Consider the following 21,055-nt stretch of genomic DNA (forward strand, 5'->3'; position numbering starts at 1 on the left):
ATAAGCTAACAAATGTCTTACCCCAACTTGTGCTTTAGTTTTCACTCTTGTTAAGGTATATTTTGCTGAACAATAGCCAGCTGAAAAAGTACAAATATTGTGATCCTTATTTTCTTGGTGAAATATATGCAAGAATGAAGAGGGTAGAAGTATAATAGGGTGCATGAAATAAATGAAACATGTTTGGAATGGCCACTGTGAACAATGGCAGAAGGTATCAGCTGCTGCTGCTGCTGCTGCTGCTGCTAAGTCGCTTCAGTCGTGTCTGACTCTGTGCGACCCCATAGACGGCAGCCTACCAGGCTCCCCCATCCCTGGGATTCTCCAGGCAAGAACACTGGAGTGGGTTGCCATTTCCTTCTCCAATGCGTGAAAGTGAAAAGTGAAAGTGAAGTCGCTCAGTCGTGTCCGACTCTTAGCGACCCCACGGACTGCAGCCTACCAGGCTCCTCTGCCCATGGGATTTTCCAGGCAAGAGTACTGGAGTGGGGTGCCATTGCGTTCTCTGGAAGGTATCAGCTAGAAATAAGTAAAGATTCCCCAAAGCATTAAGGAGCTAGAGAAGACTGGTATAGCAAAGATGAAGTGGAGAAAACAATTCTGCTGAATTTTTTAAATGGTTTAAAAAAATCAAAAGAAGAGTATTATTTCATGATACATGAAAATTATATGAAATTCAAATTTCAATGTCCATAAACAAAGTTTCATTGGCATACACCCACAGTCATTTCTGATACTGAACTATCTTTGCATTTCCAGGATAACATTTTTTTTCAAACTTTAAACTTCTTGTTTCGAATTGGAGCAGAGGGATTAGCAATGCTGTGGTCGTTTCAGGTGAACAGTGAAGGTCCTGAGCAGTACATATACAAGCATCCATTCTTCCCCAAACTCCCCTCCCACCTAGGCTGGCACCTAACACTGAGTAGAGACCCACGTGCTGTACAGTAGGTCCTGGTTGGTAGGATAATATTCTTGAAGCAAATGAACCTATACTTTTCCATTTTTCTGTAGTCTTCATCTTGTTTAGCAAAAAGATTACAATGATTCAGCAAACATGCTGTGCACAGCTTTTAACCTTTCCATTTTCTGCAATAATCTGGATAAATAGGAACTGTTCCCAGAAAATCTGGTAGAACTCATCTGTAAACCTCATTTGAGACTGGACTTCTTTCAGGGAGGAGGGATCTTCAATATTTCAACTGTTTAACAATATTTATTGTATTACTCATATTTTCTATTTCTTCTTATGCCAATTTTAACAATTTATATTTAGGAATATATAGCTGTGTATAAAACTGCTATTTTTATAATTCTTTATTCTACCTTTATTGTCAAGCCTGTAGTTATTTCTTCTATTTTATCCCACATTTTATTTCTCTGTCTTAACTATTTTAGAGCTAAGGCAGAAATATATTCGGCTTATTATCTCTCTAGAAAATTAGTTTTTTGCTTTGTTATTAATCTTTCATAAACTTTACTTAAAAAACAGCAATTCTTTATACTAATAAAACTAAACAACATAATTTAAAAAAATACCATGTACAACAACATTAATGTAATAAGGGTTTAGGAATTAACTTAATCAAAATGTATAACTCTCCTATTGGGAGAAGAAAAAACTTTGAAACTCTAACAAAAGAACCAGAAAATGATCTGAACAAATGGGGATATATTACATGTTCTTGGGTGGAATAATTTAATATGTCAATTCTTCCCAAATTAACCTCTACCTTGTATTAAATCCCCACAAAAATCACAGTTATACTTTTTGAGGAATTCAGTAGACATATTCTAAAATTTATATGAAAGAATAAAGGTCCATAAATAGTTATGTGAACTTTGATAAAGAAAAAAATGAGGGACCAGCTCTACCAGATATTAAGAAACAGTACAAAACAGGAGAGATAAAAAATGAGACCTTGCTGAAACAACAGCTAAAAGGACTAAAAAAATCAGAACAGAGTTCAGAGACAGATCCATGTACCTTGAGAACATAGTATACAACAAAAGATGGATCAATGGATGGATTTTTTTTTAGAATGTAGTAAAAATTGACTTACTCTGTGGAAGGAAAAAAAAAAACAAACCTGAAATCCTACCTAATTCCAAAAATGAAGACAGACTCTAAACCAGAAGGCAGATTATGACCTGAATGTTCAACATCTGCCTTTGCAAATAAAGTTTTACTGGAAGAAACCACGCCCATTCATTTACTGGTAACTATGACAACTGCACCCATCTCACACGCTAGCAAAGTAATGCTCAAAATTCTCCAAGCCAGGCTTCAGCAATACATGAACCGTGAACTTCCAGATGTTCAAGCTGGTTTTAGAAAAGGCAGAGGAACCAGAGATCAAATTGCCAACATCCACTGGATCATGGAAAAAGCAAGAGAGTTCCAGAAAAACATCTATTTCTGCTTTATTGACTATGCCAAAGCCTTTGACTGTGTGGATCACAAGAAACTGTGGAAAATTCTTCAAGAGATGGGAATACCAGACCACCTGACCTGTCTCTTGAGAAACCTATAGGCAGATCAGGAAGCAACAGTTATAACTGGACATGGAACAACAGACTGGTTCCAAATAGGAAAAGGAGTACGTCAAGGCTGTATACTGTCACCCTGCTTATTTAACTTATGCAGCGTACATCATGAGAAACACTGGGCTGGAAGAAGCACAAGCTGGAATCAAGATTGCCGGGAGAAATATCAATAACCTCAGATATGCAGATGACACCAACCTTATGGCAGACAGTGAAGAGGAACTAAAAAGCCTCTTGATGAAAGTAAAAGAGGAGAGTGAAAAAGTTGGCTTAAAGCTCAACATTCAGAAAACTAAGATCATGGCATATGGTCCCAGCACTTTATGGGAAATAGATGGGGAAACAGTGGAAACAGTGTCAGACTTTATTTTTTGGGCTCCAAAATCACTGCAGATGGTGACTGCAGCCATGAAATTAAAAGACGCTTACTCCTTGGAAGGGAAGTTATGACCAACCTAGACAGCATATTCAAAAGCAGAGACATTAGTCTGTCAACAAAGGTCCATCTAGTCAAGGCTATGGTTTTTCCAGTGGTCATGTATGGATGTGAGAGTTGGACTGTGAAGAAAGCTGAGCGCCAAAGAATTGCTGCTTTTGAACTGTGGTGTTGGAGAAGACTCTTGAGAGTCCCTTGGACTGCAAGGAGTTCCAACCAGTCCATTCTAAAGGAGGTCAGCCCTGGGTGTTCTTTGGATGCTGAAGCTGAAACTCCAGTACTTTGGCCACCTCATGCAAAGAGTTGACTCACTGGAAAAGACTCTTATGCTGGGAGGGATTAGGGGCAGGAGGAAAAGGGGACAACAGACGATGAGATGGCTGGATGGCATCACCGACTTGATGGACGTGAGTTTGAGTGAAGTCCGTAAGAGTCGGACACGACTGAGCGACTGAACTGAACTGAACTGATGGCTGTTTTTAAGTCCTAATGGCAGAGCTGGAGAGTTGTGACAGAGACCATCTAGCCTGCAACATTTAAAACAGTTATTATCTGGCCTTTCAAGAAAAGTTTTGCTCAGTCCTGCTCTCGATAAAGACTTTACTACCAAGGTAAAACTATAAAATTAACAAAACACAATATATCAGAGTATCTTTTGACCTTAGTGTGGGGGAGAACATAAATAAAATTATGAATTATAAACCACAGGCAAAAAACTCTTTAAGCTGGTTACACAGAATAAGAATTTCTACTCAATGAACAGTATCATGGATGAAGGCACTGCTAAAAGACAAAGAAGTTATTTGAGAAGTACAAAACCAACAGGACACCAATGTATCTAAGAAACATCTATCATTTAATAAGAACAAGGACCCCAAAAGAAAAGCACAGAATTAAAAGTAGCAATTTGCAGGGAAAAAAACTAAATATATAATAAGAATAGAAAGAGATGTTCAAATACATTAGTAATCAGAGAAATGCAAATCAAACCAACAAAGAGATGTCACTAATTTAGCCCTCAGACTTGCTAAAATTAGACAGCAACACAATGCCAAGCAATGGCATTATATAGAAACCCATTTCCTCCCAATTCTGGTATTAACTATCAGTACTAACTAAAATGAAAATTCACCCTATCCTGGAAATAAACATCTAAGAGGTAGTAAAATATAATAGTTACGTATCTACATTCAGTCAGTCATCATTTTGCTGAATGGAATATATAGCTGTGACTGTGCTAGCGCTCACAAAATGCATTTAAGAAAATAAATGCAGGTAAATATTCACATTGGATAGTCTTCTTAATTCAAGTGTTTGCAGGTCAGAAAATTAGCCAGAAGAAATTTGTATGTTTCATTGTCAACCTGGATACAAGTTTTTACTCGAAATTGTGTCACACATATTTGTGATAGTCACTCAGTCATGTCCAACTCTTCGTGACCCCATGGAGTGTAGCCCATGGGCTCTTCTATCCATGGAATTCTCCAGGCAAATACTGGAGTGGGCTGCCATTCCCTTCTCCAGGGGCTCTTCCCAACCCAGGGATCAAACCCCACTCTCCTGCATTGCAGGCAAATTCTTTACAGTTTGAACCACCAAGGGAGCCCAGACATATTTGTAAGGAATTTTAAATATAACAGTTTCTAAAATCATTAGTTTGTTTTATTCTTGACTGAGTTGAAAGTAATACATAGGGGAGGAGCCAAGATGGCGGAGGAGTAGGACGGGGAGAACACTTTCTCCCCCACAAATTCATCAAAAAAGCATTTAAACGTCGAGTAAATTCCACAAAACAACTTCTGAATGCCGGCAGAGGACATCAGGCACCCAGAAAAGCAACCCAACTCTTCGAAAGGAGGTAGGAAAAAATATTAAAAACAAAAAAAAAAAGAGACAAAAGAGGGAGGGACGGAGTTCCGTCCCGGGAAGGGAATCTTAAAAAGAGAGAAGTTTCCAAACATCAGGAAACCTTCTCACTGCCGAATCTGCGCCGAGCTTTGGAAGCACAGAGGGCAATATAACAGGGAGAAAAAATAAATAAACAATTTAAAACTCGCAGATTGCGAGCCCTACGGTAACTCCCCCAGCGGAGAAGCAGCGCAGACGCCTGCATCCGCCATTAGCAAACCGGGGCTGGGCAGGGAGGCGCGGCGTGGGCTGCATCGCTGAGAGTAAGAATCTGGCCTGAATACCCTGAGCGCTATCTGAGCGAAATAATTTGGGCTAGCAAACCAGACTGTGGGATACCTACCACGCGAAAAGCCAGCCCTAACCTAAGACCGCCAGGCCCGTGCATGGAACAAAGGACTGAACAGAGATAGCCGGCTGCAGACCTTCCCCCTCCGGTGACAGGCAGCCAGAGCCGGAAGGGGGCAATCGCAGCCCCAGAGAGACATTATCTATAAAATTGTAAGCAGGCTTCTTTGCTAACTAAAACTTCTTGGGGGTCTGGACGGTCAACATCTGCCTGAGAAGGTGCGCCGGTTTTACATCCAGATAACCGAGTGGCGGGGAGGCGATAAGTCGCAGCATTGGCGCTCGCCTGGGAAGAGCAAATTGGCGCTCGGACCTGGGAAGAGCACAAAACGCAGGCCCAACTGAGTCTGCGCCTCTGAGGACTACCCGAGTGCCTGAACCTGAGCGGCTTGGACCTGGGAGGTGCATGCAGCCCAGGGCCAGCCTCGGATTGTTCCCGGCGGAACAACCTAGAGTCCGAGCAGTGTGGACAGGGAGGCTACACGCGCCGTGAGCGGGGGCAGACCCAGGGTGGCTGAGGCACTGCGAGCCCACGCCAGTGTTATTTGTTTGCAGCATCCCTCCCTCCCTCCCCACAGCGCGACTGAACAAGTAAGCCTAAAAAAAAAAAAAAAAAGTGTCCTCCACCGTGCCCTTTGAGTCAGGGCGGAAACCAGATACTGAAGAGACTAGCAAACAGAAGAAGATATAACAGAGGGAAACGCCTTGGAAGGTACAGGCAATAGATCAAAACCCTGTGGTTACTACGGACTACATAGGAAGGGGCCTATAGATCTTGAGAAATATAAATCTGACCAAGGAACTAGCCAAAAATGAACTGAACCCACAACACCCACAAAAAAAAACCCAAAAAAGCCCTAGATATATTTTTATTATTTTTACGATCATTCTTTCTTTTTTTTTTTTAATTAAAAAAAAAAATTTTAACTCCTCTATTGTTCCTTTATTTTTCACTTTTATAACCTATTACTTTGCAAAAAAAAAAAAAAAAAAGACCCTATTTTTTTCTTCTTCAGCAAACTTCATATATATATATTTTATAATTTTTTAACCTTGTTTTTTTTTGTTTGTTTGTTTTGTTTTTGTTTTTTTCTTCTTTTCTTTAACATTGTATTTTTGAAATTCCAAACTCTACTCTAGATTTTTAATTTTCGCTTTTGGTATATGTTATCAATTTTGTACCTATAGTTTTTTTTTTATATAATTTCTGTGACTTTTTTTTTTCTTCTTCTTCTCTGTTTCTTTCTCTTCTTCTTTTATATAACATTGTATATCTGAAATTCCAAACTTTACTCTAGATTTTTAATTTATGCTTTTTGGTATTTGATATCAATTTTGTACCTGTATTTTCTTTATAATTTTTGTGACATTGTTCGTATTTGTTTGTTTGTTTTCTCTCTTTATTTTTCTTCTTCTTCTTTTTTTTTTTTTTAACATTGTATTTTTGAAATTCCAAACTCTACTCTAGATTTTTAATTTTTGCTTTCTGGTATTAGTTATCAATTTTGTACCTGTACTTTCTTTATAATTTTCGCGACCTTGTTTGTTTTTGTTTGTTCGTTTTTTCTCTCTTTCTTTTCCTTCTTCTTTTCTTTAACATCGTATTTTTGAAATTCCAAACTCTACTCTAGATTTTTAATTTTCGCTTTCTGGTATTAGTTATCAATTTTGTACCTGTCCTTTCTTTATAATTTTCGCGACCTTGTTTGTTTTTGTTTGTTCGTTCTTTCTCTCTTTCTTTTCCTTCTTCTTTTCTTTAACATCGTATTTTTGAAATTCCAAACTCTACTCTAGATTTTTAATTTTTGCTTTTATGTATTTGTTACCAATTTTGTACCTTTAAGGACCCAATCTTCAGGACCCATTTTTCACTAGGGAGTGAGATTACTGGCTTGACTGCTCTCTCTCCCTTTGGACCCTCCTTTTTCTCCACCAGGTCGCCTGTGTCTCCTCCCTAACCCCTCTCTACTCTACCCAACTCTGTGAATTTCTGTGTGTTCCAGACGGTGGAGAACACTTAGGGAACTGATTACTGGCTGTATCTGTCTCCCTCCTTTTCATTCCCCCTTTTATCCTTCTGGCCACCTCTGTTACCTTCCTCCTTCTTCTCTTCTCTGTATAACCCCGTGAACATCTCTGAGTGGTCCAGTTGTGGAGGGCACATAAGGAAGTGACTACTGGCTAGCCCACTCTCTCCACTATTGATTCACCTCATCTCATTTGGGTCACCTCTAACTCCCTCCTCCCTCTTCTCTTCTCCATGTAACCCTGTGAACCTCTCTGAGTGACCCTCACTGTAGAGAAACTTATCATCTTTAATGTAGATGTTTTATCAATGGTGCTGTATAGAAGGAGAAGTTTTGAAACTACTGTAAAAATAAGACCGATAATCGGAAGCAGGAGACTTAAGTCCAAACCCTGACTCCAGGAAACTCCTGACTCCAAGGAACATTCATTGACAGGAGCTCATCAAATGCCTCCATACCGACACTGAAACCAAGCACCACACAAGGGCCAATAAGTTCCAGGGCAAGACATACCAAGCAAATTCTCCAGCAACAAAGGAACACAGCCCTGAGCTTCAAGATACAGGCTGCCTAAAGTCACCCCAAAACTATAGACATCTCATAACTCATTACTGGACATTTCATTGCACTCCAGAGAGAAGAAATACAGCTCCACCCACCAGAACACCGACACAAGCTTCCCTAACCAGGAAACCTTGACAAGCCACCTGTACAAACCCACACACAGTGAGGAAACGCCATAATAAAGAGAACTCCACAAACTGCCAGAATACAGAAAGGACACCCCAAACTCAGCAATTTAAACAAGATGAAGAGACAGAGGAATACTCAGCAGATAAAGGAACAGGATAAATGCCCACCAAACAAAACAAAAGAGGAAGAGATAGGGAATCTACCTGATAAAGAATTCCGAATAATGATAGTGAAATTGATCCAAAATCTTGAAACTAAAATGAAATCACAGATAAATAGCCTGGAGACAAGGATTGAGAAGATGCAAGAAAGGTTTAACAAGGACCTAGAAGAAATAAAAAAGAGTCAATATATAATGAATAATGCAATAAGTGAAATTAAAAACACTCTGGAGGCAACAAATAGTAGAATAACAGAGGCAGAAGACAGGATTAGTGAATTAGAAGATAGAATGGTAGAAATAAATGAATCAGAGAGGATAAAAGAAAAACGAATTAAAAGAAATGAGGACAATCTCAGAGACCTCCAGGACAATATTAAACGCTACAACATTCGAATCATAGGGGTTCCAGAAGAAGAAGACAAAAAGAAAGACCGTGAGAAAATACTTGAGGAGATAATAGTGGAAAACTTCCCTAAAATGGGGAAGGAAATAATCACCCAAGTCCAAGAAACCCAGAGAGTACCAAACAGGATAAACCCAAGGAGAAACACCCCAAGACACATATTAATCAAATTAACAAAGATCAAACACAAAGAACAAATATTAAAAGCAGCAAGGGAAAAACAACAAATAACACACAAGGGAATTCCCATAAGGATAACAGCTGATCTTTCAATAGAAACTCTTCAAGCCAGGAGGGAATGGCAAGACATACTTAAAATGATGAAAGAAAATAACCTACAGCCCAGATTATTGTACCCAGCAAGGATCTCATTCAAGTATGAAGGAGAAATCAAAAGCTTTTCAGACAAGCAAAAGCTGAGAGAATTCTGCACCACCAAACCAGCTCTCCAACAAATACTAAAGGATATTCTCTAGACAGGAAACACAAAAACGGTGTATAAACTCGAACCCAAAACAATAAAGTAAATGGCAACGGGAACATACTTATCAGTAATTACCTTAAATGTAAATGGGTTGAATGCCCCAACCAAAAGACAAAGACTGGCTGAATGGATACAAAAACAAGACCCCTACATATGTTGTCTACAAGAGACCCACCTCAAAACAGGGGACACATACAGACTGAAAGTGAAGAGCTGGAAAAAGATTTTCCATGCAAATAGGGACCAAAAGAAAGCAGGAGTAGCAATACTCATATCAGATAAAATAGACTTTAAAACAAAGGCTGTGAAAAGAGACAAAGATGGTCACTACATAATGATCAAAGGATCAATCCAAGAAGAAGATATAACAATTATAAATATATATGCACCCAACACAGGAGCACCACAGTACGTAAGACAAATGCTAACAAGTATGAAAGGAGAAATTAACAATAACACAATAATAGTGGGAGACTTTAATACCCCACTTACACCTATGGATAGATCAACTAAACAGAAAATTAACAAGGAAACACAAACTTTAAACGATACAATAGACCAGTTAGACCTAATTGATATCTATAGGTCATTTCATCCCAAAACAATGAATTTCACCTTTTTCTCAAGCGCACATGGAACCTTCTCCAGGATAGATCACATCCTGGGCCATAAAGCTAGCCTTGGTAAATTCAAAAAAATAGAAATCATTCCAAGCATTTTTTCTGACCACAATGCAGTAAGATTAGATCTCAATTACAGGAGAAAAACTATTAAAAATTCCAACATATGGAGGCTGAACAACACGCTGCTGAATAACCAACAAATCACAGAAGAAATCAAAAAAGAAATCAAAATTTGCATAGAAACGAATGAAAATGAAAACACAACAACCCAAAACCTGTGGGACACGGTAAAAGCAGTCCTAAGGGGAAAGTTCATAGCAATACAGGCACACCTCAAGAAACAAGAAAAAAGTCAAATAAATAACCTAACTCTACACCTAAAGCAACTAGAAAAGGAAGAAATGAAGAACCCCAGGGTTAGTAGAAGGAAAGAAATCTTAAAAATTAGAGCAGAAATAAATGCAAAAGAAACAAAAGAGACCATAGCAAAAATCAACAAAACCAAAAGCTGGTTCTTTGAAAGGATAAATAAAATTGATAAACCATTAGCCAGACTCATCAAGAAACAAAGGGAGAAAAATCAAATCAACAAAATTAGAAACGAAAATGGAGAGATCACAACAGACAACACAGAAATACAAAGGATCATAAGAGACTACTATCAACAATTATATGCCAATAAAATGGACAACGTGGAAGAAATGGACAAATTCTTAGAAAAGTACAACTTTCCAAAACTGGACCAGGAAGAAATAGAAAATCTTAACAGACCCATCACAAGCATGGAAATTGAAACTGTAATCAAAAATCTTCCAGCAAACAAAAGCCCCGGTCCAGACGGCTTCACAGCTGAATTCTACCAAAAATTTAGAGAAGAGCTAACACCTATCCTGCTCAAACTCTTCCAGAAAATTGCAGAGGAAGGTAAACTTCCAAACTCATTCTATGAGGCCACCATCACCCTAATACCAAAACCTGACAAAGATCCCACAAAAAAAGAAAACTACAGGCCAATATCACTGATGAACATAGATGCAAAAATCCTTAACAAAATTCTAGCAATCAGAATCCAACAACACATTAAAAAGATCATACACCATGATCAAGTGGGCTTTATCCCAGGGATGCAAGGATTCTTCAATATCCGCAAATCAATCAATGTAATACACCACATTAACAAATTGAAAAATAAAAACCATATGATTATCTCAATAGATGCAGAGAAAGCCTTTGACAAAATTCAACATCCATTTATGATAAAAACTCTCCAGAAAGCAGGAATAGAAGGAACATACCTCAACATAATAAAAGCTATATATGACAAACCCACTGCAAACATTATCCTCAATGGTGAAAAATTGAAAGCATTTCCTCTAAAGTCAGGAACAAGACAAGGGTGCCCACTTTCACCATTACTATTCAACATAGTTTTGGAAGTTTTGGCCACAGCAATCAGAGCAGAAAAAGAAATAAAAGGAATCCAAATTGGAAAAGAAGAAGTAAAACTCTCACTATTTGCAGATGACATGATCCTCTACATACAAAACCCTAAAGAGTCCACCAGAAAATTACTAGAAATAATCAATGACTACAGTAAAGTTGCAGGATATAAAATCAACACACAGAAATCCCTTGCATTCCTATACACTAATAATGAGAAAACAGAAAGAGAAATTAAGGAAACAATTCCATTCACCATTGCAACGGAAAGAATAAAATACTTAGGAATATATCTACCTAAAGAAACTAAAGACCTATATATAGAAAACTATAAAACACTGGTGAAAGAAATCAAAGAGGACACTAATAGATGGAGAAATATACCATGTTCATGGATTGGAAGAATCAATATAGTGAAAATGAGTATACTACCCAAAGCAATTTATAGGTTCAACGCAATCCCTATCAAGCTACCAACAGTATTCTTCACAGAGCTAGAACAAATAATTTCACAATTTGTATGGAAATACAAAAAACCTCGAATAGCCAAAGAGATCTTGAGAAAGAAGAATGGAACTGGAGGAATCAACCTACCTGACTTCAGGCTCTACTACAAAGCCACAGTTATCAAGACAGTATGGTACTGGCACAAAGACAGAAATATTGATCAATGGAATAAAATAGAAAGCCCAGAGATAAATCCACGCACATATGGACACCTTATCTTCGACAAAGGAGGCAAGAATATACAATGGATTAAAGACAATCTCTTTAACAAGTGGTGCTGGGAAATCTGGTCAACCACTTGTAAAAGAATGAAACTGGACCACTTTCTAACACCATACACAAAAATAAATTCAAAATGGATTAAAGATCTAAACGTAAGACCAGAAACTATAAAACTCCTAGAGGAGAACATAGGCAAAACACTCTCCGACATACATCACAGCAGGATCCTCTATGACCCACCTCCCAGAATATTGGAAATAAAAGCAAAAATAAACAAATGGGACCTAATTAACCTTAAAAGCTTCTGCACATCAAAGGAAACTATTAGCAAGGTGAAAAGACAGCCTTCAGAATGGGAGAAAATAATAGCAAATGAAGCAACCAACAAACAACTAATCTCAAAAATATACAAGCAACTCCTACAGCTCAACTCCAGAAAAATAAACGACCCAATCAAAAAATGGGCCAAAGAACTAAATAGACATTTCTCCAAAAAAGACATACAGATGGCTAACAAACACATGAAAAGATGCTCAACATCACTCATTATCAGAGAAATGCAAATCAAAACCACTATGAGGTACCATTTCACACCAGTCATAATGGCTGCGATCCAAAAGTCTACAAATAATAAATGCTGGAGAGGGTGTGGAGAAAAGGGAACCCTCTTACACTGTTGGTGGGAATGCAAACTAGTACAGCCACTATGGAGAACAGTGTGGAGATTCCTTAAAAAACTGGAAATAGAACTGCCTTATGATCCAGCAACCCCACTGCTGGGCATACACACTGAGGAAACCAGAAGGGAAAGAGACACGTGTACCCCAATGTTCATCGCAGCACTGTTTATAATAGCCAGGACATGGAAGCAACCTAGATGTCCATCAGCAGATGAATGGATAAGAAAGCTGTGGTACATATACACAATGGAGTATTACTCAGCCATTAAAAAGAATACATTTGAATCAGTTCTAATGAGGTGGATGAAACTGGAGCCTATTATACAGAGTGAAGTAAGCCAGAAGGAAAAACACCAATACAGTATACTAACGCATATATATGGAATTTAGAAAGATGGTAACAATAACCCTGTGTACAAGACAGCAAAAGAGACACTGATGTATAGAACAGTCTTATGGACTCTGTGGGAGAGGGAGAGGGTGGGAAGATTTGGGAGAATGGCAATGAAACATGTAAAATATCAGGTAGGAAACGAGTTGCCAGTCCAGGTTCGATGCATGATGCTGGATGCTTGGGGCTGGTGCACTGGGACGGCCCAGAGGGATGGTATGGGGAGGGAGGAGGGAGGAGGGTTCGGGATGGAGAACACATGTATACCTGTGGCGGATTCATTTTGATATTTGGCAAAACTAATACAATTATGTAAAGTTTAAAAATAAAATAAAATTGGAAGAATAAAAAAAAAAAAAGAAAGAAAGTAATACATACACCCATCATTAGAGATAAACAGAAGTAGAATAATGTTCTCTTTAAACTTTATGTATACCAATAAACACACGTGTAATACACACACTATTTTCAGCTTCTGAACAAGCTGTTCCTTCGTCCTTCCGCCTCTGCTCACGGTTCCACAGTTACAGCAGTGGCCACATCAAAAACATGAGCTGTCCCTTTCCAGGCCTCTTTGTACGTCTCCACAGTGAGCAACGACTAATCTGAACTCTCTGCTTTGTCACAGTCCTTATAGCAACTCTTCCATCTCACTGCCACAGCCTACTTCAGATCCAGCCTCAAATTCAGACCAAAAGTTAAAGCCTCGGCTCTTTTTCTCCCTCTCCGCCCGCCCCCTCTTCCCTCCTCCACTTTCTTCTTCCTGTCCTCTGTGCCTCCTCCCTCACTATGTCCATCTATCCAACTAGTATTTCCTGAGTATCTGTTACATTCCGGGTGCTGTTTTATTGCTGGAGATTCAGCAGTGATGAAGACAGGCAAGGCCCCTGCTCTCTCAGAGTTTCCTTTTGGTTCTTCCTTCACATATATTTATTCTACATTCAGCCACAAAACAAATTTCCTAGTGAACTGCTCTGCCCCTTTCCAATTCCTTTCTAAAATATCTACTTGCTTTCCATGGCCTGCAGAATAAAGTCCAAATTCTGGCTGACCTTCCAGGATCTTTGAGGATCTGGCTTGTCCCAGCTGAATTTCCCATTACTCCACTCTGTACACTTGGTGCTTCAGCTAAACCTGATTACTTGTTTTAAACCCTATGGCAAAGGGAATGAAGTAGTATATGAGAAAGTTACAGGTGAATACAGCAACAACAACAACAAAAAAACCTAACACAAGATGATACATAAGAATAGTAAATGAAGAAAGGAAGAGAAAATAGACTGCTCACAGCTTACCACAGCTGTGCCCAGGGCAGACCCAGAGCCCCGGGGACAGGGCTATGTTCTCAGGCAAGGCACGCTGATCACTCCGGGGAAACGTGACTGTGCCACAAGAGGAGGGAGGCCATAGAGCTATGGTAGGAACAGATTTCCTCTCATCTCTGAGCTAAGGAGGGTCTTGCACACATCCAGTGGTGGCAGGCAGCTGCCCTGGCCTCACGGAAGCAGGCCAGGTGACCAGCAACAGAAGTGCTACTGTTTGCAGGCGGTGATGAGACCACGGCAGCAGACAGCAGCACCAGTGTTGAGCAGAACCACTCGAAGGAAGCAGCTGAGGCCCTCCAGGCTCAACAGGACACATCAAAGTCCCGGTTTAACTAGCACAGCAGAACCTAAGGCTGGAGCTGGGGCCTCAATGCTGTGGTAAGAGGTGAAGGTCAGAGGGCATGAACCTAGGGCCTGCAGGACACACACATGAGGCAGGGAAGTAGAAAACCTCCAGACAACTGGAGGACAGTGTAAAGTGGCTAATAGTTTCTAGTAGGCCAGGGGAGATTTATGTCGTAACAACTTGTGTTTAAGAAGGAAGTGCATGATTATAGTCAGTTAATCTATGACAAAGGAGGCAAGAATATAAAATGGAGAAGAGACAGTCTCTTCAATAAGTGGTTCTGGGAAAATTGAGAAGCTACATATAAAAGAATGAAATTAGAACCTTCTCTAAAATCACAAACAAAAATAAACTAAAAATGGACTGAAGACCTAAATGTAACACTGGATACTATAAAATGCCTAGAGGAAAACATAGGCAGGACATTCTTTGAAATAAATTGCAGCAATCTTTTTTTCAATCCATCTCCCAGAGAAATGGAAGCAAAAGCAAAAATAAACAAATGGCACCTAATTAAACTTAAAAGCTTTTGCATAGCAAAGGAAACACAAACAAAATGAAAAATACAACCTATGGACCAGGAAAAAATATTTGCTAACAATGGGACCAATATTTGCTAACAATTTCCAAAACATACAAGCTGCTCATAAAGCTCAATATTAAAAAAAAAAAAAAACCAACAACCCTATCAATAAATGGGCAAAAGACCTAAATGGATATTTTTCCAAAGACGACATACAGATGGCCAACAGGCACATGAAAAGATGCTCAACATCACTAATTATTAGAGAAATGCAAATCAAAACTACAATAAGATATCACTTCACACCAGTCAGAATGGTCATTATTACAAAGTCTATAAATAATAAATGCTCGAGAGAGTGTGGAGAAAAGGGAACCCCTCCTACACTGTTGGGAATATAAACTGGGACAGCCACTATGGAGAACAGCATAGGTTCTTTAAAAAACTAAAAATACAGCTTGTGTGTGTGTGTGTGTGTGTGTGTGTTAATTGCTCAGCTGTGTCTGACTCTACAACCCCATGGACTGTGGCCTGCCAGGTTCCTCTGTCCATGGAATTCTCCAGAATTCTGGATTCTGGGGAATAATGGAATACTGGAGGGGATTCCCTTCCCCAGGGGATCTTCCTGACCCAGGAATCGAACCCAGGTCTCCCACATTGCAGACAGATTCTTAACCATCTGAGCCACAGGGAGGCCCCACATGATTCAGCAATTCTATTCCTGGTTATATAACTGGAGAAAACTCTAATTAAAAAAAGATGCATGTACCCCAATGTTCATCGCAGCACTGTTTAAAATAGCCAAGACATGGAAGCAATGTAAATGTTCACTGATAGACGAATGGATAAAGATATGGTAGACACACCCAGTGTAGTATTATTCAGCAATTAAAACAGGATGAAATAATGCCTCTGCAGCAGCACGGACGGACCTAGGGGTCAGCGCACCGAGTGAAGTCAGAAGACAGATGCCACATACCGTCACTTGGGTGTGGGATCTAAGGTATGGTGCAAATCAACTTTATCTACAAAACAGAAACATACTCACAGACACAGAAAGCAAAGTGGTATTTACCAAATCGGAGAGCAGAGGGAAGGATAAACCTGGAATTAACAGATACAGACTACTATAGAAAAAACAGGTAACAAGGACCTACTGTGTAGCACTAGGAACTATATTTAATATCTTGTAACAACCTATAAAAAAAAATCCCACGGACAAAAAGGAGCCTGGCAGGCTATAGCCCATAGGGTCACCAAGAGTTGGACATGACTGAGTGACTAAGCACGCACACGCCCACACACACGCGCGCACACACGCACACACAGAATAACCTATAATGAAAAAGCCCCAAACTTACGTGCATATAAAATGACATTCTTAAAACAGCATCTACTTACTAGTGATCATCGCTCCAGTCACGGAAGCCAGAAATCCGATGCTGACGGCGATGACGGAGATGACTCTCCCTTGCCGATGCCTCTGCAGCATCACGAACATCAGCACTCCGGCAGCACCATGGACGAACAGAGAGGAGAAGAGGGCCCAGAGGAAGATCCAGTACCACATCTCTGAAAGGGAAAGCAAGGCGTTGAAAACTGTGCTGGAAAACCTCTTGGAAAAATCCAGTGTAACAAAGCGTGAGCACCCATGGTCTGGATAATCATGGTCTGGTTAGAGATCATAGATACAAACATGCCCAGTACAATACTTGATACATAGTAGTACGAAATTTTAACAATTATCATCATTACTACTGCTTGATGGGGAAATCGACCTCCATGACTTCACCAGGTCAAAGCCACACTCCAATTTCCTCTAAATGTCCCCATGACACAGCTATGCTCTATTATTTTCTCTGATACACCCTCTTGTTTGCAAATCTCCTGGAATAAATTATTTAAGTTAATTAATTGCTGTCTGATATATAACTGTCTACACTAAGTGTCCAAACCTTAAAAAAAAAAAAAAAAAACTACCCCTTAATTCAAATAATTCCAGAAGTGAGTCAATGATTTTTGTCTTTTACAATTTTAAGAAGTTCAGGTCCTTTCCCTCTTGGCTCTCGACTTTGTATACTGAAGAACTGTCCGAATCTTTTAAGTTCTTTGTCTCAGGTCATATACTAGCCCTTACCCAGAACTCATCAATGTGGTCTCAACTGCTTTCACTGAAGTCGGCTACAGCCAGCCAACGGGCATGCCCTCCGCTCTCTCTCCAGCACCCACTCCCTTTCTTTCTGGCCACCTGCCCCTCCATCAGTGCCCACGGTTCCTGCAGAGACTGCCTGTCCTCCACCAACTCCATCCCCCTGACTGTGCCTGCGTGGAGGAACATCTGGACAGGCCACTGATCCAAACTGGGTCCATCAGTCCCTTCCCCTGGGAACTCTGAACTGGGACCAAAACCGAGCACCTCAGTCTTTATCCTTCAGGCTGAACCTGAAGGGCTCAGGCTTTGTGAACAGTCATCTCATCATCACTTGATCAAACCCATGATAACAGGATAAAAGACAAACAGAAGCATCAAAGGCAAGGGACAACCAAATCCCTTATTCCAGTGCTACATTCAGCCCTGCCATGTTAATACCCTTAGATTCAACATGATAAAATCTCCTTGTAATGCAATCCTTTTAAATTGGCCTATGTAAGGTTTCTGTTATTTATAGCTGAAAGAACTGACTCCAAAATATTTAGATGTCACCTTCAGGATCAGCCTTGGTATGCAAACATTCTGTAGTGCAAAATGTCTCATCTGCTATTTGAGCTATCTGTTCACTCTCTATCAAGTGAAAAAGGGCAATAAAACAGTCATGAATAAAGAGAACAAAAATGGATTAACTGAAACTTATTTACTCAAACATCAGTGGAGTACAGATATACACTGCTGGTGGGAATGTAAAACAGGGCATCAGCTATGGAAAACAGTGTGGTAGCTCCTCCAAAACTAAAAACAAAATGACCACTTGATCCAGCAATTCCATTTCTGGGTATATATCCAGAAGAATCAAAGCAAGATCATGAAGAGACAGCTGCACAACTATGATTACAGTAACAGTATTCGCCATTGCCACGAGGGGAAGCGACTCAAGTGCTCATCCATGGGTGAGTTAATAAACAATAAGGTTTATATGTCAATGGAATATTATTCATTGGGAGAACATTCTGCCACATGCTACAGCATGCATGAATCTTCTGGACATTACACTAAGTAAAATAAACCAGGCCCAAGAGGACAAATACTGGTAAATTCCACTTCTATGAGGTATCTAAAGTAGTCAAGTGAACAGAAACAGAAAACAGGGTGGTGGCTGCCAGGGACTTGGGGCAGAGGAAACGTGGGACTTCTTGTCTTAAAATGGGTACAAACACCAAGGATCTTTGCAGCGGTGGAGTTGTTCTGTATTTTGATTGTGGTGGTACACACATATACAAATGGTAAAACTGAAAAGAAATAAATATAAACACACCCATGAGTACAGGTGTACAAGTAACACCTGTGAAATCTGAAAAAGGCTGGTGGACTGTGTCAAGGTCAACATCCTTGTTTTGGTATTACACACTGGTTTTTCCAAGATGTTCCCACTGGGGAACTGGGGTACAGCTCAGTTGGTAAGGAATCATCTGCAGTGCAGGAGATCCCAGTTCAATTTCTGGGTCAGAAAGATCTGCTGGAGAAAGGATAGGCTACCCACCCCAGTATTCTTGGGGTTCCCCGGTGGCTCAGCTGGTAAAGAATCCGCCTGCAATTCAGGAGACCCCAGTTCAATTTCTGGGTTGGGAAAATCCACTGGAGAAGGGACAAACTACCCACTCCAGTATTCTTGGGCTTCCCCTGGGGCTCAACTGGTAAAGAATCTGCCTGCAATACGGGAGACCTGGGCTTGATCCCTGGGTTGGGAAGATCCCCTGGAGAAGGGAATGGCTACCCACTCCAGTATTCTGGCTTGGAGAATTCCATGGACTGTATAGCAGCTTTCACTTTCACTTTTCAGCTGGGGTAAAGGCCACTTGGGTTCTCGCTGTACTATTTCTCACAGCTGCATGGGAATCTACAATTACCTCCAAATTAAAGGCGGAATTTTTAAAAGGGAGGATATATAGCAAACAGATTTTATTTTTTAAAAAAAATCAGTTTCACCCTGCCAAATTCGTAAGAACTGACACTTAAAATGGACTGATAATTTCAAGGAAGAGAAATCTGATAAATCTCTGTGTTAAAGAATGCTTCTCTATGGCAGAAGAGCGAGACGCTCGTGATTAAGGAAAACAGACAAAGCTTGCCTTTCAGAGGCTTCTCTCTCTTAGCTTTCAGGGAAACAATGCTTTCATGCTGTCTTTCCCAAACAAATAGCTTCAAATGCATTAAAGACAAAAGCGCTTAACTTGCCCAGATGATATTTGTATTTTAAAAGATCTAACTTTTCAGAGTGAATCTAACAAAGAATATAAGAGAACAAAAATTCTCTAAGGGAGCTTTGAGATGAGGAAAGGCTCTGTGGCAGGTGCCTGCTCTTAATAAGAGGAGTCAGGCATCAGTCATTTGCCTTGAGCCCCAAGCCTGCTTCTTACCAGAGTGAGCCCCCAGAGCACTTTTCCTTGTTGTCCTTGTCATGCAGGTGGGGTGAAAAATTTCGTGACCATGTGTAACACTATGAACAGGAATTATTGGACATTATTAAGTAATGTTGTCTGCCTACTGACTATACAGCTATTGACCTCAACAATAAATTTGCCTAGTAATTAGGAAAAGTAAGTTTTTAAGTCTAATGTCTTATAAAATCCCTAGATATCAAAGAATGATATAACCAAAAGGCAGAATCTCAAACAGTCCTGTAAGGATCAGTCCAGGATTATCCCTCAAGCAGACTGAGCACAAACTACCCAAACGCAAATTTATTTTTATGTTTCTTTTTTTTTTAATCACACTATTTATCACAGAAAAAAAAAACCTGAATGCTGCTCAGAATATCTAGAATTAATTTAGGTTGCATGTTGTTACTACTATTTTTTTTTATAATTTTATTTTTAAACTTTACATAATTGTATTAGTTTTGCCAAATGTCAAAATGAATCCGCCACAGGTATACATGTGTTCCCCATCCTGAACCCTCCTCCCTCCTCCCTCCCCATACCATCCCTCTGGGTCGTCCCAGTGCATTAGCCCCAAGCATCCAGTATCGTGCATCGAACCTGGACTAGCATCTCGTTTCATACATGATATTTTACATGTTTCAATGCCATTCTCCCAAATCTTCCCACCCTCTCCCTCTCCCTCAGAGTCCATAAGACTGTTCTATACATCAGTGTCTCTTTTGCTGTCTTGTACACAGGGTTATTGTTACCATCTTTCTAAATTCCATATATATGCATTAGTATACTGTATTGGTGTTTTTCCTTCTGGCTTACTTCACTCTGTATAATAGGCTCCAGTTTCATCCACCTCATTAGAACTGATTCAAATGTATTCTTTTTAATGGCTGAGTAATACTCCATTGTGTATATGTACCACAGCTTTCTTATCCATTCATCTACTGATGGACATCTAGGTTGCTTCCATGTCCTGGCTATTATAAACAGTGCTGCGATGAACACTGGGGTACACGTGTCTCTTTCCCTTCTGGTTTCCTCAGTGTGTATGCCCAGCAGTGGGATTGCTGGATCATAAGGCAGTTCTATTTCCAGTTTTTTAAGGAATCTCCACACTGTTCTCCATAGTGGCTGTACTAGTTTGCATTCCCACCAACAGTGTAAGAGGGTTCCCTTTTCTCCACACCCTCTCCAGCATTTATTATTTGTAGACTTTTGGATCGCAGCCATTCTGACTGGTGTGAAATGGTACCTCATAGTGGTTTTGATTTGCACTTCTCTGATAATGAGTGATGTTGTTACTACTATTTTAAATTACCTGATAGATCAATACCAACCACCCCATCAGTGAACAGGGAGGGCCTCTGAAGACCTGGATAAACAAGTCTAAGGCAACTCA

The 21,055-nt window shown here is 39.9% G+C and overlaps 1 protein-coding gene across 1 annotated transcript in view; it reads right to left on the reverse strand.

Moving 5' to 3' along the window:
- TMEM170B (transmembrane protein 170B) overlaps positions 1–21,055 on the reverse strand; it is a 50,261-nt gene that overhangs the window by 13,634 nt on the left and 15,572 nt on the right. The window contains exon 2 of the mRNA XM_061398862.1: positions 16,468–16,638. Within this exon, the coding sequence (XP_061254846.1) occupies positions 16,468–16,638 (171 nt within the window). The remainder of the gene's footprint in view (positions 1–16,467; positions 16,639–21,055) is intronic.

Source organism: Bos javanicus, chromosome 23 (assembly GCF_032452875.1).
Source record: "Bos javanicus breed banteng chromosome 23, ARS-OSU_banteng_1.0, whole genome shotgun sequence".
In the NCBI taxonomy this organism is placed as follows: domain Eukaryota; kingdom Metazoa; phylum Chordata; class Mammalia; order Artiodactyla; family Bovidae; genus Bos; species Bos javanicus.